Here is a 21,106-nt window from a genome sequence, read left to right on the forward strand (position 1 = left end):
CTTTTTCCAGTCGTTTTTGTTGTTGTTGAAAACGGTCTTTTGGAGCTGGCTCCCATCAGGGGTCCGTGGAAAAACAAAAGGGGGATGGTGCCCAGATGTGCACGAATGTTTGCGAGTCTGTGGCTGAGTGTGATCAAAGCAGATAAGTGTGTCTCAGCCATGTGAGGGAGAATGTGTTTTTTGGGGTGCTGTGAAGGCCCATTTGTTTCACGCACTCATTTAAAGGAGGAGGAGGAGGGGGGGGGGGGTCACGGTTAGCAAAGGCAATAAAAGTTGTAGGCCGCTGCATTTGTTGAATTCTGTCTGGATGTGTCATAAACAGTGTTGAGTCATTTGAAGTCAAGACATCTGGACACACGCATGCACACAAACATGCATTTGCTATACTAAATGAAATCTCATTTTGGTGTTTGAAGAAGTATGAACACCATGCACACGATTTTAATATTATTCCTTTTTTATGCTATTTCACCATATCATTTTTCACATAATGTCTGTTTATGCCTGCCGTTTCAGGTTTCCCATTACCTCCCGGTGCCCCTCCACCTATGATATCAACATTAGATAGGTAAGTGTTTATTTTGAAGTGTTTTTTTCCATTAATGATTGATTGTTAAGCATTATAGAAGGGTTTGTGTATGATGGATCATGTGTGTGTATCTGTCCAGGTTGATCTCACATAGATACTGGAGAGAGAGACAGAGGAGGTATAGCAGACAGAGAAAGCAAGAACATAGCAGGTCACTATACAAGCAAAAGAGGGAGAAAAAGAAAGACAGAGAAAGAATTGGAGAGACAAAGAGGTAGAGCTTGTGAAAGAGACTTAATAATGTTGCATTTTTGCAGAACACCTCTGCCTTATTCAATAACCTCTAATAATCCAGTTTAACCAGTTAATATTCAGATGAAGTCATTAGTGGAGTGTCCATTTATGCATTTTAAATTTATGACAAAATATGTTTTAAATTTATAAAATCAAAATGTATGACATAAATTGTAAAAAAAAAAACAAAAAAAAACCCCAAAATAAATATAAACGAATACACTTTACCTTTGAAGTGAATACATAGTTTATGTGGTAGGAACCATGCACATAAATTATGATGGAATTCATGGGATAGAAATGCTTTATTCACCTTTTTTTTTACATTTTGTTTTTTAAATAGCTGTTTTGTATTTTAAAATGTAATTTATTATGTATTTTCAGCCACATTACTCCAACCTTCTCATAATCCTTCAGAAATCCTTCTAATATGCTGCTTTGCTGCTCAAGAAACATTTCTCATTATTATCAATGTTGAAAACAGTTGTGCTGCTTAATTTTTGTAGAAATCATGGTACGTTTTCAGAATTCTTTGAATAGAAAGTTTAAAAGAACAGCAGTTATTTGAAATAGAAATCTTGATCTATAATAGCATTATAAATGTCTTAACTGTCCATTTAAAAAAAAAATCCGACTGACCCCAAACTTTTGAATGGTACTGTACATTTCGCAACTTGGATGGAATCATAGTTATAGTCATTCCTATTGCCTTATTTTCATAGTTTATGAATTGTATGCTAAAAGAATCCAAACAAGACAGGCAAGTAAATGCTGCTACATGTTGGCACAATATTTTCTATTAGCAGACTATTATACAGTATGGCAGATTGTTATTACCAAAAGGAAATATCACATAAGGAATAAAAAGATGACCATGAGATTAAAACAAGAAAGTAAAGCAAGTTTAAAAGTTATGGGACTCATTCATTCAGTGTCCCTCATGACAGAGATGATTGACTCTTGCTAAAGCTGTGATTGGCAGCCTTCATGGAGTTTATGGGACAGTAAAACTAGGCTGCAACTACAAAAAAATTTTTTTCACTCTGTCAGAGTCGTTACTTCTGTCTCTGTTCCTGCCTGAAAGTATGTAGGGCAGCTCATCAAAGTTTCACCCCAGACTTAGAAGAAGAGAAATCAAGACAAAAGCACTAAACTCCCATCTGCTTCAGTTAATCCACTGTGACTGTCTTTCTTCCATACACACAGAATTACTTATTCGGTTTGAACAGGCTCTTCCAGCTCATCTCTGTGCTTGGAAGATATCAAACGTGTGTTTTAGGTGGTTAAGTGTGCGTGTGCGTGTGCGTGCGTGTGCGTGTGTGTGTGTGTGTGTGTGTGTGTGTGTGTGTGTGTGTGTGTGTGTGTGTTTGTCTCTTTGTACTTGTATGCCTCTCAGCTCTCTGACGCCATAACTTATCTTCTTAAAACTAAAATATGGTTAAAAAGCCATCCCTGACCCAGTCAAACGCCAAATAAGGCAGAGAGAGACACAGACAGGGTGGCCATGTTTGTGCCTCTGGCCTCCTGTTTACAGGCATCCAGAACTCCCCATCCATCTATGCCTTATACTCTTCCTCCCTTTCTCCCCAAGACAAACAGCCAAGTCTCTGCCTGTCTATCTCCCCCCTCACTTACTTTATTTCTAGATTCACTCCCCTCACAGCTTGACAGGCATCATCATCTGCAGAACATTTGAGTGGTTCAGTGCCAATTTGGCAAAAGGCTTCTGGGGAATCATGACATTTCCTAAACAATAGGTATATATTACATATTTTGATAGTACACATACATACTGTACTGTATTACTAGGTTTATAAATACTTATACTATACTTGTACTATACGCAGATTTTTTTTTAATTATAATTATAGAAAATTGTATATTATTTTGTATATGATATTGGAAGTGTCTGCCTTTTGCCATTTGTAAAATTACAGTTGTGAGCTTGATCTATTATTTTTTAGTCATTTAAGTAATATGACTGTTTAGTGACAGTTTAAGAAGGAGGTTCTTTGCAGACATCAAAATAATCAAAATACACATTTTGCCACTGATAAGTGACATCTGTGTTTCCCCAATTTTGAAAGGCATTAGTGTGGGTTTTAAATGGATTTCTGCTTTGTTCACATCTTCGTTAAGCATCAGCATGAGTCATGTGGATTTATTCTCTGTTCATGTCTTTGTCGAGCTTGTAATGGCAAATTTTATGAAAGCTCTGACTTCTCTCAATTGACTGTCATTTATGTCCTATCCACCGTATTATTCACGTGCAAATGACGTGTACATTTACAAATGGCATTTATAAATTGAATGTGTCTGGCTTCTGATGTCATCTGCTTCCAGTTATTTTTAGCTGTACAAAAAAGCTCATTATGCTGCTTGATTTTGCAAACTGGTATTTCTTACCCTATTATTTTAATGTAGTGGCTTAATCATAAACATGCTGGTTTTTAGTGCAAACAGTTTTACCATTTACTGCACTTTGTTATTCTTCTCGTTATTTACCTATTGCGGCTAATGAACCGGAAGTCTCACACATTCACAGAAAATAGCTTACTTCCGCGTTAAAAAATAAGGTGGATAGAAAGAACCAAAATGGCAGCAGACTATCTACTTCTCTGTGCTAATTTTATCCTTTTTCACCCTCTTCTGACCCAACTCCCTCCATTTTTTTTTTCCATTTCCTGATCCTCAAGTTTGCTTTTTTCAGTCCTTTTTCTGTTGTTTAAAGAATGGTTCTTCTCACGTCTCAGTCTCTCTGCCAAGTCCAAACATCCTTGGAGGAGTTTCCGTTCATCCGAACCCTGCCAGCCAACAACTGTATAATTCATGAATCACTTCCTCTACTACCATCACTCCAAAAAACTCACTTTTCTTCTTTTCTCCCTTCTTTTCTGTCCTCTCTGTCACATGCATACTCGTTTTTCACACATAAACATCACATGCTGGGAGAATATTGTAAATATAAAGGGTCCTTGTACAAAGCCCTGAGGGACACCCCTGGGGCCAGTTGCATAAACTTGGTAAGACCGTGTCTTAAGAACTAGCAGTTAGACAAGAGATAATCAGTCTTACTTTTCCAATTCAAATTAGACCGATCTACCTTTTTATGTAACTGGCTTTAAAAAGTTAGGACCAGTTTTGAAGAAAAAAAAAATAGATGACAAACTTTTAAGACTAGCCTAATCAGTTTATGCAACCGGCCACTAAAATAGGCCACAAGGTTCTCTGGGAGATTATTTTAAAAGCATAGCACCTTTCCTTCTGCTTTAAATGTATCATGCCTTGGCTCTCCAGTCATCAAAAAGAATCCACAGTCCATTTTTAGGAAGAGGCGATCATTTTATATTAAGTGCAGATTGCTTTCATCCTTGGGTTTGATTTAGATGTTTTGAGTCTTGGCATCCACATCCAGTATAGTTTCTTTACTTGCCAGCAATCCCTCTTCACATGTTGTGGAATATCAATAATAATTGTTTTAATGGTAACACTTTACAAAAAGGTCTCATCTGTTAACATTAGTTAATGTATTAACTAACATGAACTAATAATGAGCAATATATGTTACAGTATTTATCAATCTTTGTTAATGTTAGTTAATAAAAATCCGGCTGTTCATTGTTTGTTCATGTCAGTTCATAGTGCATTAAGTAAGGGATAATGTAGAGCGAGGTGGTTGTTATAGCGAATACAACCCCGACAGGCTGATCAGGACCCCGACGCGAAGCAGAGGGATCTTGAATCAGCCTGAAGGGGTTGTATTCGCTATAACAACCGCCTCGCTCTACATTATCCCGCTTATTACATGGCTACCTACCAGTGATGCGCGGGTTGATCCAAAATGAGCGGGTGCCTGCGGTCACCCGCGGTTACGAGTCATCCAAAAATATTTTTAATGATATTCGGGTCGCGGTCGGTCGGGTCGTTTGAAATAAAGATGCCAATTAAACCTTTGTAATTTCTATAGTACTAGACACAATTTTCTATGAACTACATAGGCCTACACTTTTATGACGCACAAGCTCAGTCTGCAGGTAGAGATGGAGGCAAGTGAAAAGGTGAAGACTGGGGAGTGGAAGCTCTGCAAATACACAAATGTTGTGCTTGTGAGAGCTTCAATTGGGCATCCACGTGGCGAAATAGCCTAAGCCTACTAATACAAGTGGGAAATCCTTATTTACCTTTTGAATGTTGAGCGTCATTAACTTTTGAATAAATCCTGACACGGGACAAAATGCCCGATTTCCCAACACGTTGAACTGAGCAATGCCATTGTACCATTTTTATAGGCTACTTATGTCAGTTTTATGTATTTTCTGAGAGTGGGCGGGATTTTTGTTGGGAAAGTCGGGGGAGAGACGCACACTTCGATTAGACTGGATAAACACATGCAGCATCTTAATTGTTACGAAAATGAAACGAAATAAATGAATAAACCAAGCCTTTATTACATAACACTAGGCTATATCATACAGCACCCCTAGTTCCTACGTCTATGGCCCAATGACGCTACGATGAGCATTTACTACTTTTAAAAAGTCTTTTTTTTTTTTTGCGGTCCGAGTTGCGGGCAGGTTAGTTGAAAACGTCGGTCGGGTGCGGGTTGTTTATACATTGACCCGCGCATCATTGCTACCTACCAAATAAATCAATAATTTGACACAAAATATTGATTTAAAAAGGAGTTTATTGATTTAAAAACGATTGTATTGCTTCCGCTAAAGAAAATAGTCCGTTCCATCTCTACGGTTAGAATCCTGCGTCCATAGCAACGCTCTGTTTTTCATGGCAACGGTGTGTTATACTTAGCAGTGGTCTGTTATCAAGAAATAACAGACCGCATTCTACATTAGAATTCAACCAAGCCATGTAATAACTAATGTTAACAAATACAATATGTGATTTCCATAATATATTAGTAAATGTTGAAATGAACTAACATTAACTAAGATAAAATAAATGCTGTAGAAGTATTGTTCATTATTAGTTCATGTTATCTAAAATAGTTAAGTAATGTTAACTAATGAAACCTTATTGTAAAGTGTTACCGTTTTAATAACTGTTGATATGCTTCCTTAGCAAAGTGATGTGGAGCAGCCTACTGCATGTTTGCGCAGCCATTAGTGTGAGGCCATCAGGGTCAAATTCTGTAGTGATTAGCTGTCTTAATGATCCAGGCACTAATTAAAGCTTACCTCAGGGGTGAGATGAGACTGTAACTGCCAGATCATCTAACATCGATTATCATAAATTCCTCCTCTCATCTCCTTTTGTCTGTTCTGATGTGTATAGACAGAGCAACAATGAAAAACTGTAGCTGGCTGAATTTAAAAGGATTCGTAAGCGAGAGAATAGAGGAAGTGGGATTCAGGAAGGGAGAAAGACAAAGAGAAAGAGAAACCAGAACAGCAACATCTTTTCCAGAGATATTAATAGAATCTGTGCACCAACACCTGGCCACAAGGAGTCCTGTTGGATGCGATTTCTCTCGCACGCACTCAGCTTCTACTCCAGCATAGAACGCCCCGGAAGCAGGGCAGGCAGTCCGGGTATATGGCAATGGCTTGTTTGCCTGAGCTGTATCTGCTCACATAATCACACACAGTCACACACTGCTGGCACGTTACCGGGGCACATGCTGCACTTTGAGTTAATGCCAGTAACATCAAACAATGAGGAAATTGAGCTCTGAAACAGAGGAAAGTCTTTTGATCATAGAGAAAAGTTCTGTCTGCCCCTTTATTCTCTTACTTTTTGCATATTTTGTTGGTATGCTCTATTTATTCCTTTATCTTTGTTGTTAGTTAAAAGCAATAGGGTCTTGTCTGCTCTGGGTGCTGTAAGAGCAAATCATTTTTTAATTAAATGATTATTATTATTATTATTTTATCTTTAACACTCCTTCTTTTTTGTTTATAAGGGTCCTAAGTCAATCATGTTGCATGTTACACCACCGTGTTTTCCTGAAAGAGAAAGATTAAAATGAGTGTGTATGTGCATCCAAATGGTTTATATATATATATATATATATATATATATATATTATTATTATTATTATTATTATTATATATATATATATATATATATATATATATATATATATATATATATATATATATATATATATATATATATATATATAATTTTTTTTTTTTTTTTTTTTTTTTTTTTTAATAAAACAAATTAGAAAAATGCAAAATCGTGGATTTTTGAGCCACACTTTTGTCACTAACTTTATCTTTCTCATCACAGTAGTGGACATTTGGCAGGAGGCTATGATCGACGCTCAGCTCCACATTACCCTTTTACTGCAGGTATGAATATTGAAAGTCTATGAAATATATGCACTACACCTGCAATGAGTATTGAGTATGCATATTTCGTTGAATGATTGTTCTAAGAATTTCATCACCTTTGGTTCTATGCCAGTTTTTACTTAATAATCATAATTTTTATATAGTAATGTGATTAAAAGTTTAGGCCCTGAAAATAAATTTGGGACATATGGGAAATGAAATATACTTGCTAATGGAACATTGTGAGTTTTCATTGGCTCCTACATTTTCTGTGTGGGAGGGAAAGGAAACCTTTTAATGTTTTTGTGTATGTTTTTTAAGTCTGTGTTTGAGGAACATTTCCTTGTGGATTTTCCAAAGCCTTGTAGCGAATGGTGGGAAATTATTTAATTTGGAACCTGCATTTGGACCGTCTTAATTGGAGCATCAAACACCATGTGAAAAGAAGAGTTTCTGCTCACACAAACACAACTGCACAGATTGCCACACACCAACAGCCACAGACGTCACAGAGCTTTTTTCTTAATGTCAGGACGCTTAGGGAGGGGCGGTTGGTGACGACAACAGAGTGTAGAACTGCATACAAAGCGTTAATATACTCAACACTCTCTCATCATCACTACACACACACACAGGTCCTGTACAACTGTGGAGGGATACGTTTCCAGCCACTGAGCATAGAAATGCACTGCAAGCATTTCCACTGCAGTCCAGCACACATCATTATTGTTGGCAGAGGTTAACAAGGACATACGTACACAGAAAAATGAGCATGTCAGAAAATCTGTGGCCTTGTTAACCTCTGCGTGTTGCAATGATTTGGGCGTACTCAAGAGACTAAAGCCGTTATTGTCTCCGTGAGCTTTCAGTGATTGTCGTATGCGTGTTTGTGTGTGAAAGAGAGACAGAGAGAAAGCAATAGCATTGCTTGTTATATAGCAAGCTGTTATCCTGCCATCTGTCTCAAATGTGTTGTTTAAATATTCAGCAAAAATGTGCTGCATAAAACTGTCATACCTTTAGGACAGATTTGAACTGGCTAGATTGTGTGATATTATAAAATGTCAGATCAGAGTTTATTGTCATTCCAGATTGATTCTTTTTTTTATATATAACTTTGATGTTTAATATCACTACTGTAATTGTTACATTACATTATATTATATATTTCACACATTTATTATTATTCACTCATACAAAAAATCAATAGATATTGATTTGTATCTGCTTCTTAAATAATTTCATGTTTTCTTTTTTCCAGGTGTGTACTCACCTGTAATGGGCGTGGCTTCCTGGCCTGGTGTAATAGAAAGTGACAAGGCATGGGAAAACTACTCCCGTCATAACAAAGAAAGGGTGAGAGAGAAAACCAGAGAAAGAGGGCACAAGACAGAGCGAGAACGTGAGAGAGAGCGGTACAGAGAAACAGAGCGAGAACACAGTCCATCCTCCCAAGACCACAGAAGGTAAAACAGCCAATCAACAGTTGGATATTTAATTGGAGCTGTTTGTAAGATTTCTTGACCAGTGCAGTTTTCTTTCGTCTCAATGCATTTCTTATTGAAACAAAATAAGTACCAGGGGCCTCATGTACAAAGACTTGCGTTGAATTCATACTAAAACATTGCGTACGGACAAAGCTGTAAATGTGCGTACGCACAAAAACAATCAGATGTATGAATCTCTGCGTACGAAGGATCCCACGCATATTCTCTTTGTACATCCCAGTTAACGTAAAATTGAGCGCACATGCACGAGCACAACGCCCCACCCAGTTTCCTCCCTTAATTAAATTAATTTAAATATGGTAATGAGTCCACTTTGGCAAAAGAAAGCAGTAAGAAAATGGCTAAAGCAAGCGGCAAGAAACGAAACTTTACAGAAAGTGAATTGGAGGTGCTACTATCGGAGGTAGAAACGAGAAAAAATATTTTATTTGGAACTTTGTCCTCCGGAATTAAAAACAAAAGGAAAAAATATTGAGAGTGGGAGAGTTTGGCTGATGCCGTCAATGCGGTGGGATCTGAAAGTCACACTGTAGAGTACCTATACTGAGTACAGTTGAGACACTTTTTGCGTTTTGATTTTTCACACAAAAATTTGAAAAGAAGTGAATTTCCACATGACACATGACATTTCATTAGCTTGTAGACTAAGATATTATCAATCAATAATACCCACAAGTAGTTTATATTTTCCACAATTAGCTCATAAAAATAAGGTGCTTTTTGTCTCAACTTTGTCTCAACTGTACCCATATGTGGTACAGTTGAGACAGTGCATGGTACAGTTGAGACACCCATTTTTAATGATGTAAAGGTAACTAACCATTCACTGTAAATATAAAAAATAAAGACAAATAAAGAAAATAACAATTGGGCAACATTTTTGTTTATTCATCCATGTTCATTCATTTTATTTAAATTAGCACTGGTTAAAATGTATAAAGCAGGAACAAGATATGTAACAATATTTATTAATAAAACACAGTTTAAATGTCACAAATATCAAATTTTATTTTCATTTGCGTCCTATGCTGGCTAATTACGATGTTTAACCTGTTATCATAACACTGAACAACTAAACAGTGTGTTTCCTAATAGAACTCTATCGGGGGTACAGTTGATATACATGAGTCTCAACTATCCCCCGCTGGCCACCTCGTACATTTCTCTAGATTTTGCAATTACCTTGCATGACACAATACCATGAAATATGCCCGTTTTTAGGGCACAGAATAACGTTTGTGGTGATACGTTTAACAGTCACATAAGGATAATAAATTGTGGAGAGTACATGGTGAAGTGAACGTCATATCTTAGAAAAAAAAACTTTCCCCGATATCTTCGGATCGGAGATGCGTCCGTTGTTCAAATTTCCCACGATCAAAGAGGACACTAATACGCACGTGCACAGCAAAAATCACAACTTGTGCTTGCTGCTAACGCAAGTTATTTAAGGTGTCTCAACACACGTCTCAACTGTACACAGTCTACCCTAAATGACCTCAAAAAGAAATGGTCTGAAAGGTGAACATTAAACCAAAGCTGCCATTGCCATAGACTAAGGGTTGTATCAATTTGCAGATGCTTTTATATGTTCTTACTTAATTGCATAATTGATAGAATTTTCCCATAAGGCTCGTGTGACAATATAATGACAATTATTTTATAAATTGCAAATTAATAGCAGTGCTTCCCACAGGTGGTGGTGCGATAGACTTGTAGAACAATTTGTTGTGTAGTTTGCAACTTCACTTCATTGCCTGTAAGAGTCGCCAATGGACAAAAACAATGAGAAATGTACGTACGCCAGACATGAAATTGGCGTGGAGGAACGCACATTCTCGCATTAATTTCACTGTTAGTACATCCGACCGTGAGCGTGAAAGCTGGCGTACGGAAAGTTTTTGTGCGTACGCAAGATTGATACATGAGGCCCCAGGTGAGGTGATTCGGGAGAGGGTCATTCTCATTCTAGAGAGCATTTGATTGGATAAAAATCTGTGTAGTGCAAGTTGAGTCATCAATATGATTGGTTCGTTCTCCCAAAAGAGAAAGACTGTACATATTATCTTCATTTTGTCAATGTTTAGCAGTACTGGCACATAGATTACCTTTTTTCATAGACATCTGTTGTTTTTTTGTTTGTTTGTTTGCTTTAATTGAGGGAATTAAAGTTCCAGCCATGGATCAGTTGGTACAGATCTAGACCATATTCACAGACAGCATGACATAAGCATGTGGGAAAAGAAGTGGAGAAAAACAGTTGTGGTGGGAAAGACGACAGGAAGATGAGACTTAACAGAACTGTTTATCTGTTTGTCTGTCCATCTGTATGTGTATTAAAGATACAAGCTTTTCTTGCAGAGGTTTTGCAGTGTGGACAAAAGAAAGAAAATTATAGAGGACACATCAAGGAAAACAGGATTTGCCTTGCTGTTTTGAAATGAGATAGTTTATATACCTTGACCAAGCACGGAATCAGCGTGCACTTGCACAAATGGAAATTCTGTCACCATTTTACTCAACCTCATCGTTCTAAACTGTATGATCAAAAAAAAAATTGGAAGTCAATGGCATGAGGTTGAATAAATAATGACAGAATGTTCTTTTTTGGGGTGAACTATCCCTTCCCTTTATCCAAAATGCATTAATCATAATGAATTATTTAACCCCAGTAATACTTCCATTTCTCTGTGAAACAGAGAAAGTTGAGTCTCAGCTTGTAATTTCTTGGAACAAGGAAACCAACATATTCCTCAGAAGTATTGCTTTTGTGCTCATTTTTTGGGGATCCATATTTAGTTTTCTTTGACCTCACACTTTTCTGCTCCCGAGTCTGTGCTGTGGTGGCGGTATATTCAATGTGAGGTCACATGAGGAGACAGCTGAGATTAAAACAGGCCAGTAGAACAGCTGGAAAGCACACCGGTCTGTCACACTTGTGAAGGCAACATGCTCTCTCTCTTTTAGATTATCTTTCTCTTTCTCTCATTTCCAGGTTCTTTCATGCACACATAAAAACCACACTCCTCTTTACTTTATGTCAGATGTTAAAGTTAATACCTTATGTTAAAGTGTTTTTTTGTGTGTGATCGAGAACCTGAGTGACCATATCTCAATATCTGGATGGGTATATCCTCTCTAGTGCCTTAAGGGTTGCTTTTTAATCAAAAAGTATGACAACGTGCTCAATAAAATGACTGCCAAATCTCAACATGAGTCCTCTGACTCACTGCTGGGCCTGTGCGAGCCGAGGACACACACACACACACTTTTGGCCTGGTACCACGTAAACTAGGACTGAAGTTGTCACACGCAGCCGCCCATGCCAAGGCTTTGAGGGTATGTTAGCAGCTTAGCGCCTGTGCCGTTTCTCTGAGAGAGCAGAGAACCTACTGAGTTACATATTCATTGAGCGCTCAGATCCTCTCTCTCATATAATATACACTGACAAATCTGTGTCTTCTCCATCACTGTTTTACACAACATCCACTCAGAAGCTGCTCAATCGATCTCTGTCTGCCACACGCTGAGTGAATGACAACACTCTGTTCACCATACACAACCTCTCTCGCTTTAGCACATGCTGAGAGAACTTTACATCTAAGATCCTGTTTACGGCTGGAATTTAATATCCATTTCGAGGAATTTGATCATGAGCTGTAAAATACTGGTGTTAATGGGGTCCAAAGTATATATCCCTTAAGTTGCACTCAGAGATGCTCAGAAACGCATTTGACACATTTCATGTCCAGTGTAAACACTCTTTCATGTTGTGTCCTGGACAGCAGTGACTTTAAACTTTTGACAATTTAGAAAAATACTATTTAAAAAAAAAAAAAAAAATGCATATACAGACTTTGCTGGGCATTTTTAGTGTGACGTATGAAGTAATGCAAATTTGAAATTAATTTGAATAAAAGTAGTTGAATAAATGAAATTAATTTGGATTTGAATAAAAGTAAATTAATGAATGTAAATAATATAAAGTTATTTTTAAAGTTAATTTAATACATGTATTAGACACAAATAACAATATGCTTGAAACCACATTTGTGGCAAATTAAAATAAGCTTTAATGTATATATGTATGCATATACAGTATGTATGCAGGCTTTTTGATAATTACTATCCGTCCAAAAATATACTACCGTTCAATAAATTTAATACATTTGGGATGTTTTTTAAAGTTTTAAAATAAAGTCTGTTATGTTCACCAAGGCTACATTTATTTGACCAAAAAATATGGTGAAAACAGTAATATTGTGAAATATAGTTATTTAAAATAACTAATGTAAAATCTAGTGTAATTTATTCCTCTGGTGGCAAAGCTGAATTTTCAGCATCATTACTCCAGTCTTCAGTGTCATATGGTCATTCAGAAATCATTCTCATATGCTCAAGAAACATTTTTTATTATTATCAGTGTTGAAAACAGTCGTGCTGCTTAATATTTATGTGAAAATATCTTGTTTGCTTGCTACTAAGTGGCTAAAATTAAATAGTTACAAATTAAAAAGTCACATACCTGGCAAAACTGGGCACATCCAGTGATTTAAAAAAAAAAAAAATGTATAGTACATGTAATAATACCTTTTAAACATAATTAATTTGCCTTGCCTGATCACTCATGATCAGATCATCCAAGATGAATGTTACCAGGTGTAAACGGGCAAAATCAGCATTCAAACAATCTGCCACACAACCTTTTCCTTCTTTTCTCACTTTGCCCTTTCTCTCACTCACTCTCTCTCTCTTTAATCTGGCCGGTAATGCTTTTAGCAAGTAGTTGGACATTTGGTGAACACTTGTCCCCTAGATATGATCTCATTCCTGTGGCTCACAGAGAGGACTGGCCTGTCTTCAGTCCAGCTGGCACGACACCTACACACACTCACAGACACCCACATCACGTCTTACTCATTGTGCCTTTATACATTTATAAGTCCCAGAGGGCCTTGTATGTTGTTCAAATCTGTGTTAATTGCATGAAGGACAATTTGCAACAGCATGCGACACACCAACACAGATTCACGTGGGGCTTTCAGCAATGGTTGCTAACAATAACACAATTTGATTAACAATGAGAAATACACAGAAAGGAAACATATTTAAATATTTGTTACTTAAATGGATAGTTCACTCAAAATGTTTTGTAGAAGTAGGATTTTTATTTTTGTGTGAACTGTGCCTTTTAAGTGACATAAAAACATTTGGCTTTCTGTATGCCTCACACTGACCACTGCCACCACAAACTCTTTTGTTCCCTGTCATCTGATTAGTGTTTCCAAGACTAATCTATAGCACATCACCTGAGGGCCGGAGCTTTTAGCTGACTGCTAATTACTGATGGAGGGTCAGGTTATTGAGTTTGTCTCTTTTCTCTGTCTCTCTCTTTCTGTGCAATTGTGCACCGAAAGAGAGAACGTGGTTAATGTGCACTTAGAGGCAGTCATTAGGATACATCACAATGGCTGCAAGTTGAGCCATTTTAGAGAGATGTGGTGTGTTTGCGTGACAGTGCCCCTGTAAACATGTAGAAGAATATTAATATATTTTAATTTCTGTGTATTTTAAGAGTGTTGGGGAAGCTACTTTAAAACTGTAAGCACTTTCATTGGAATATGATATAACTGAAGATAAGTCATACCTAACAAGTGTAACATTTTAACATATTTTAAGAGTGTTGGGGAAGCTACTTTAAACTGTAAGCACTTTCATTGGAATATGATATAATTGAAGATAAGTCATACCTAACAAGTGTAACATTTTAACATGTATTAAGTAAGTGTTTAAATGTTACTGGAGCTAAAACGAAGAAGGTTCCATTAGCCTTAAGTCCCTTTTACACCAAGGACGATAACTATAATAATAACTTTTTGAAATTTTGAGAAGCTCAGAAAATAGCAACGTCTGCATCACAGATATAATGATACCAACACAGGAACATTAGAATCTCTTTCAGAATGATTTTTTTCAGTCAAGCAGAATCCACCAGACTTTGAAGAGCTTGAGCTTGGCAACATAACTGCAGCACACACTTAAATGATAACAGAATGTAATTGTCTGTTGGTGTGTACGACAATATAGTTATCGTTATAGTCATCTTTCTTACTTTCCATAGTCTATTGTATATACTGTATCATGTCAATGCATGCTATTGTTGAGGACATTAAATGATTGATTGAATTGATTAAATTATTGTGCAAAGTTGCTAAAATGCAGTGTAATAGTTGGCAAGAGCGAGCGTTAGCTTAGCACCATTAGCTTAGCAAAATGCAAAAGTCAGTCTGTTGATAACAATTGCCAGTCTGCCATGCAGTTGCTGCTTATGTTGAGCATTTCAAATGGTCACTTATGAGGTTCCTTGATGGTTATTAGGCAGCTACCTTGGCATGTAGTAGATAGTGAAGCATCTTGTTAGGTTTTAGAACAGATCTGATGTGCTGTGTTATTTTGCCTCATTGTGCTTGAATGTGTGTGCAGTGAGGAGGAGCGTGCATCTCGACACAGGGATCACAGTCATCACGGGAGCGAGAGGTACAGGGAAAGCTCGGGAAGAGAAGGAGCAAGGGACAGACATCGAGAACGAAGACACAGAGAAAGGAATGAACAACATAGATCCTCACGCAGGTAACGCACAGGGTCAGAAATTCACCATGGTGCAAGACAGTAAAAGACAAAATATACACCAAAGGTGACTAAAATGTTTCCCCTAGATGTTTCAGATAGTGAACTCTTCTGGTGGTTATCTAACATTTTATATATTTTTCATAACATTCTAATCTAATCCTATCGCGTTTAATTCCTCTACTGACACCATAGTGACCTGTGGCTGTCAAATATTGCTGACTATGTAGCTAACATGAATTGTTTTTCATGGAAAAACAAGCAAAAACAAACTAAATCAGCTCTGAAAACACTTATTGTTAAGAAGTCATTCCCCAACAACATGAATCAGTGATAAGATCAAAATCTGCTGTGACAGTAGACAGTAAAAAGCTGTAAAATCCGATATAGGAATTTTATTCAAAATGTATTCTGACAGAGCATTTCTGTATAATGACATCTTGTGTATTATTTAGAGCAGGGGTTTTCAATAAAAGTTCCAAGAGGTCCAGTCTCTATGTTTCCTTCCCAGCGGAGGTCTGGACAATACTTTTTTGAAATAGTTATACATTTCCATCGAGACAGCCGTAGTACTTTGTAAAAGAAAAGAAAAAACCTAAATGCTCAAAATAGTCATCAAAAATGAGAATCTGGGGCCCAGAGAGCCAAATCAGTGATGTCTAAGAATTTTTACCAAAATTTTACCAAAAAAGTAAATATTTCTCCCAACTGGATATAAATATAAAAAGGTTAGATCAGGGGCCGTATTCACAAAGCATTTTATCTTACCACTAGGAGTACTCCTAAATCACACTAAAATATTTTAGCTAGGAGTTTTCTCTTAAAAGTTATTCACAACGCCTTTCAGACCTACTCTTAGTAAAGAAAAATGACAACTCCTAAACTAAGAGTGAGTCTTCGTTGCTATGGATGACGTCATTACTCATGCACGAGCTTGACTGAAGTGACCACCTTGATTGGCTGATGATTGTAACGCGGGAATGATTCAAACACCTCCCCTACGATGATGATTGACAGGTGACAGGTCTGAGAATGCGTGCGCTACACAAGTAGTGCGAAGGACGGAAGATGATGAATAACTGAATAAATAGCCTAAATGAATAAAGAGTAAGGCAAAACAAATAGCCTAGTAGCCTAATGAAACATATGGATTGATGCAATATCTTTGCAACATTATTGAATTAATCGGTCACTATATGCCTCTGCCTACGTTTGCAAAGAGAAGAACATTTTAATTTGATTCACAATGAAACGTTACAATTAGTTTACATGCAATGAGTAGCCTAGTTTTGGTTGTTGTTGGTGGCGTTATTGCATCCCTAGTTATGCCTACAATGCAAAATTGTTCCCTCGCGATTGGAAGCTCCTGTAGCCGCCGCATACGCATTTCAAAACATCGCAACGTGAAATGCCACAAAAAGCGGTTTGTGAATAGGTCTTAGTGAGTTAGGAGTCCTCTCGACTTCTTTTAAGCTGTCCCAGGCTTAGGTGCTACTTTTAGGGCTAAAACGCTTCGTGAATTACTCTTAGTCAAAAAAATTAGGAGTCCTAAAGTTAGGAGTGACACGCCCATTATTTTTAGGAGTTGCTCCTAAATTCGCCAGTTAGGAGCTACTTTTAGCCTTAAAATGCTTTGTGAATACGGCCCCAGATGTTTTAACAGGCTATTTTTTATTTTACATTTAGACACCTTTGTGTATGGCACATTGGGACTGAAAAAGATACCGGGGGTGCAGGGTTTACCTCTTAAGAAAAGTATAGATCCTTTTTATATTTTGCTCAAATCAATAAATTACCAAAACAATGTCAAAACTCTTGTCAATCAAAACTCTCATCATGAGGACGAAACAAAGTTTAGTAATTTAAACGTTTTTTTGTTTTGTTTTTGTCTTCCCTTGTAATCTCTAAATAATTTTCCAAATTCTAACATTGTTTATTATGAAATGCTCTTTATATGCTGAATAATAATGCTAAATGTATGAAAAAAAAAAAACGTCTAAAAGACGCCACGTCAACTTGTCTCAAACCTGGTTTGATTAAATGGTCAGAGTCATCTGTATGACAGATAAAAATAATTGTATTTGATGCATTCTCATTATCTGCAGTTTTTTTTAGCGAAAGTATCTATTTTGCTGCTAACCGTGTTCCTGCTACTGTTGTTAAAATAACATCTCTGCATCTCTTAATGTGGCGCTTTAACGTCTTTATCGGGAGAAAGCAACGCGCACGGAGCGGAAAAAATGAATAAAGCATTTTTGGCTCTTGATAAAAATATTATAGTTATAGCTCCGAAAGATCATTACCATAAACAACTAGTGCTTGTGGTGTGGCCTCATTGTTTTGACGCGCTGCTCACTTTAATCTGTAGAAACGGTAAAATGGCACAATTATATCCCGCGGTCCGCCATTTGAATAACACTGATTTAGAGCTATTTCTATATTTGATTTTTATTTTACTGCCGTGATTTTTCAAATACATTGTTATTTTATATACTGTATTTTTTTATTATAAATACCATTTTAAGAGATTCTAGGATAAGCTTCAGCATCCCTGCTACCTTTTATAGGACAAGCAGTTTTAAAATGTTATTATTATTTTTATTTTATTTTATGCTCTCATAAAAGTAAAAATACCCCTGGAAATTCATTTCAGGGTGCAAATATTGTCACTTAATTGAAAAAATGTAATTACTTAGTCTGGCAACACATATATACTAACCCTAAGGTGCATAAAAAGCCTGGGAGGGTCGAACAGTTAGCCTTATGTACAAATCTACACACAAAACACCACAACAAATAAATGTACAGTATGTTCACATGCCATTACAGCCCCAGATCATGCAAAATAACACACACACGCACACACACACAAAGGCCTACAAAGGTGATATTGATTTGAGGGGGCAAACCATCTTATATAACCATTATATATTTATAGATAATGTGACCTCCTTCTCTCTCTCTCTCTTTCTCTCATTCTCTCATTAGTAGCAACAGTAGGAGGCGTCATGATAGTGATGACGCAGATAGCCACAGGAGACACAGGCACAAACGCTCCAGACACAACCGAGGAAGCCTTGAGCCCAGCGAGGAGTGCATTGCGGACCAGGAGAACCAGTCAGAGGCCACAGAATAACTCCCTGGCCAGCTGGTGAGCCCGTTTGTTGACCAATTGGAGGTCTTTAGTTTCGTCACCAGTCAAAGCCTGAGTGACCAACTGTGAATAGATTTTGATTAATCATATGCCAAAAACTTGATAAGCCAATTTATGTTACAGTTTTAGCAATTTAACATTTAATTTCTTGAAAATGTAATTTATAAAAAAGTAAAAAGTGGTCCAAAGGGTACACTATTTTTTAATTTACAAATTTATTTATTCATTATTTAAAATGACTTCTTATTGTTTTGATGATACAAAATGATATTTTTGTTGTGCCAAATGTTAATTTTGTTGAAGAAAATCATTATAAACATGATCAAGAAACGTAAATGTGTGTGAACAATGATTTTAGCGTGGAGAACGCCAGCAGATGTACTGACCTTCAGTCAAGGTCAGTCGGTACATTCACATTTACACTATTGTTCAAAATTTTGGGTCAGTAAGATTTTTTTTTCTTTCTTTCTTTAAAGAAATATTTTGTATTATAAATGTCTTTGCTTTTTAAATAAATGGTGTTCTTTTGAACTTTCTATTCATCAAAGAATCCTGAAAAAAAAAGATCATGGTTTCCAAAAAAATATTAGGCAGCACAAACTGACACATTGATAATAGTAAGAAATGTTTCTTGAGCAGCAAATCAGCACATTAGAATGATCTCTGACTGATCATGTGACACTGAAGACTGCTGAAAATTCAGCTTTGCCATCACTGGAATGAATGACATTTTACAAATATATTAAAATAGAAAACAGTTATTTTAAATTGTAATACTATTTTACAGTAGTACTGTTTTCACTGTATTGTTGATCAAATAAATGCATCGTTCGTGAACATAAGACTATTTTTTCAAGAACGTTTAAAAATCTTACCAACCCCAAACTTTTGAACATTAGTGTGTACATACACACATATTGGGTTTTCATGTTTTATGGGGACTTTCCAAAGACATAATGATTTTATACAGTACATACTGTATATTCTATCCCCTAAACACAACCTTCATAGAAAACTTTTTGCATTTTTACGTTTTCAAAATAACATAATTTAGTATGATTTATAAGCTCTTTTCCTTATGGGGACCAAAAAAATGTCACTGACAAATAACATAAAACCCCCACGACATAGGAACACACACATACACATACACATACACATACAGTGCACACTAAGAATTCTCCCAGTAACACAAGTCTCCTTGTAGAATGACTTTATTGATCATTGAACCAAAGGTACCAACAGATACAATATACTGCACAAGCCAAAGCATGAGATGCCAGAGCACACACACCTTACCCCACAATGACACCTACACACACACTCATACACACACTCACACAGTGAGCCTTTCACACACCACTCTCTCCTGTCCTTTCTCCTCCAAAGTAAACAGAAAAAATCAGCAAGGCCGCCTAAATCTCACATTGTCATTATAAGCATTATAAGTTATCATCCATTTTTAAAATAGACTATTAACATTGCTTTTCTTTTTTCAGTTGCTATTCTTTTTTTTATTACTCACTATAGTTTATTTTCATATGGAACAGCATCTGAAACGTACCAACATAGATAGAACTACTTGGCAAATGTGTCTCCATGCCGGTGGATGGAGAGAACGAACCACTGTCAGAACGAACGAAATGAAGCCGATATCCGAAAGCCGTAGAAACAGAGAGAAATAAAACAAAAGTAATATTAGTCATTGTACAAGTGCTTGAATCTGTTTCGTTATCATCTTTTCAGACATCGACGTTTATAGTAAAGTATGTGCGTCCACTTCGATGCATTTTCTAACATGTAAAACTAATGGAATTGGCAATGTGTGTGTCCCGCCCAAACCCTACTTATCCCAGTATCCCTTTCACCTCGCGTCCGAAGGAAACCCCTCTCATGTGCAGCATCTTGAACGTCCTCTACGAACAACATTAGCGTGACACAATCTGACTACATAGAGCACAGTGCCAAAAATGTTTATACATCTGTTTCCGACTCCTCCGTGCTCCTCATTGCATCCTGAATTTGTTTTTAGACCCTCCCATGTCCTTTAGTACTGATTAAGAGCTCCGCCTTCTATCTATAACCAACATGATGCTCCTCTCATGCACAAATGTCATATTTATGCCTCGCCGATCGACAAAAGGGCAATTGTGAAAGCGCCTCCTGGTTGTGGAGTCTGACGAACGTGCTTCTTAGTGGGTGGAGTTATGTGGTTGGCTTCGCCTTCAGGTTTAGAGTCTTAGCTCCTACTACCTGGATGAGGTCCATGTGTCATTTCCTGCTCCTGGAGGGGCAGTCCGTGTCATAAGCCCCACCTTTTAAGGAAGTCTCGGATTCTAAAATCCACCATTTTTGTTGTCATGATAAGGTCTGTAGTGTAAGCTCCACCCCCTAGTGTGGGGTCAGTGTAATAAGCCCCTCCCCCATGCAGAGTAGTCCTATAGCAGGCTGCCAGGCCAAGAAACAATGGTGAGAGTGATCCGACCCCTCAGCTCCTTGAGTAGGCGGACTAGAGCCGTGTGTGTCATTCCCCAGGTACTCTTGGCGTTCACCTCCAGCAGGATGTCCCCACAGCTAATAAGAAAAAACCAAAGAGTTTCAGAATGTTGGAGTCATGACAAGAATGAGGATAAAGGGGAAAAAATGGCATTAATAAATTGTACTGGGCATAATAGATTTTCTACATAAAGCATGGTTT

The 21,106-nt window shown here is 37.1% G+C and overlaps 2 protein-coding genes across 10 annotated transcripts in view; one reads left to right on the forward strand and one right to left on the reverse strand.

The window, feature by feature from the left end:
- Positions 1-20,881, forward strand: part of fip1l1a (FIP1 like 1a) — a 34,756-nt gene extending 13,875 nt beyond the window's left edge. For 2 of the 5 annotated variants that reach the window (XM_079888349.1, XM_079888347.1), the window contains 6 exons: positions 517-568; positions 669-803; positions 7,076-7,137; positions 8,381-8,585; positions 15,111-15,257; positions 18,243-20,881. In XM_079888349.1, the coding sequence (XP_079744475.1) occupies positions 517-568; positions 669-803; positions 7,076-7,137; positions 8,381-8,585; positions 15,111-15,257; positions 18,243-18,390 (749 nt within the window). In that variant the 3' untranslated portion in view covers positions 18,391-20,881. The remainder of the gene's footprint in view (positions 1-516; positions 569-668; positions 804-7,075; positions 7,138-8,380; positions 8,586-15,110; positions 15,258-18,242) is intronic. The other 3 variants (XM_079888350.1, XM_079888351.1, XM_079888348.1) reach the window with 2 other exon arrangements.
- lnx1 (ligand of numb-protein X 1) overlaps positions 20,743-21,106 on the reverse strand; it is a 42,259-nt gene continuing 41,895 nt past the window's right edge. For all 5 annotated transcript variants that reach the window (XM_079888336.1, XM_079888335.1, XM_079888339.1 and 2 more), the window contains one exon: positions 20,743-20,982. In XM_079888336.1, coding sequence (XP_079744462.1) covers positions 20,847-20,982 — 136 coding nt within the window. In that variant the 3' untranslated portion in view covers positions 20,743-20,846. The remainder of the gene's footprint in view (positions 20,983-21,106) is intronic.

Source organism: Squalius cephalus, assembly GCF_949319135.1.
Source record: "Squalius cephalus genome assembly, chromosome: 12".
NCBI classification, from domain to species: Eukaryota; Metazoa; Chordata; class Actinopteri; order Cypriniformes; family Leuciscidae; genus Squalius; species Squalius cephalus.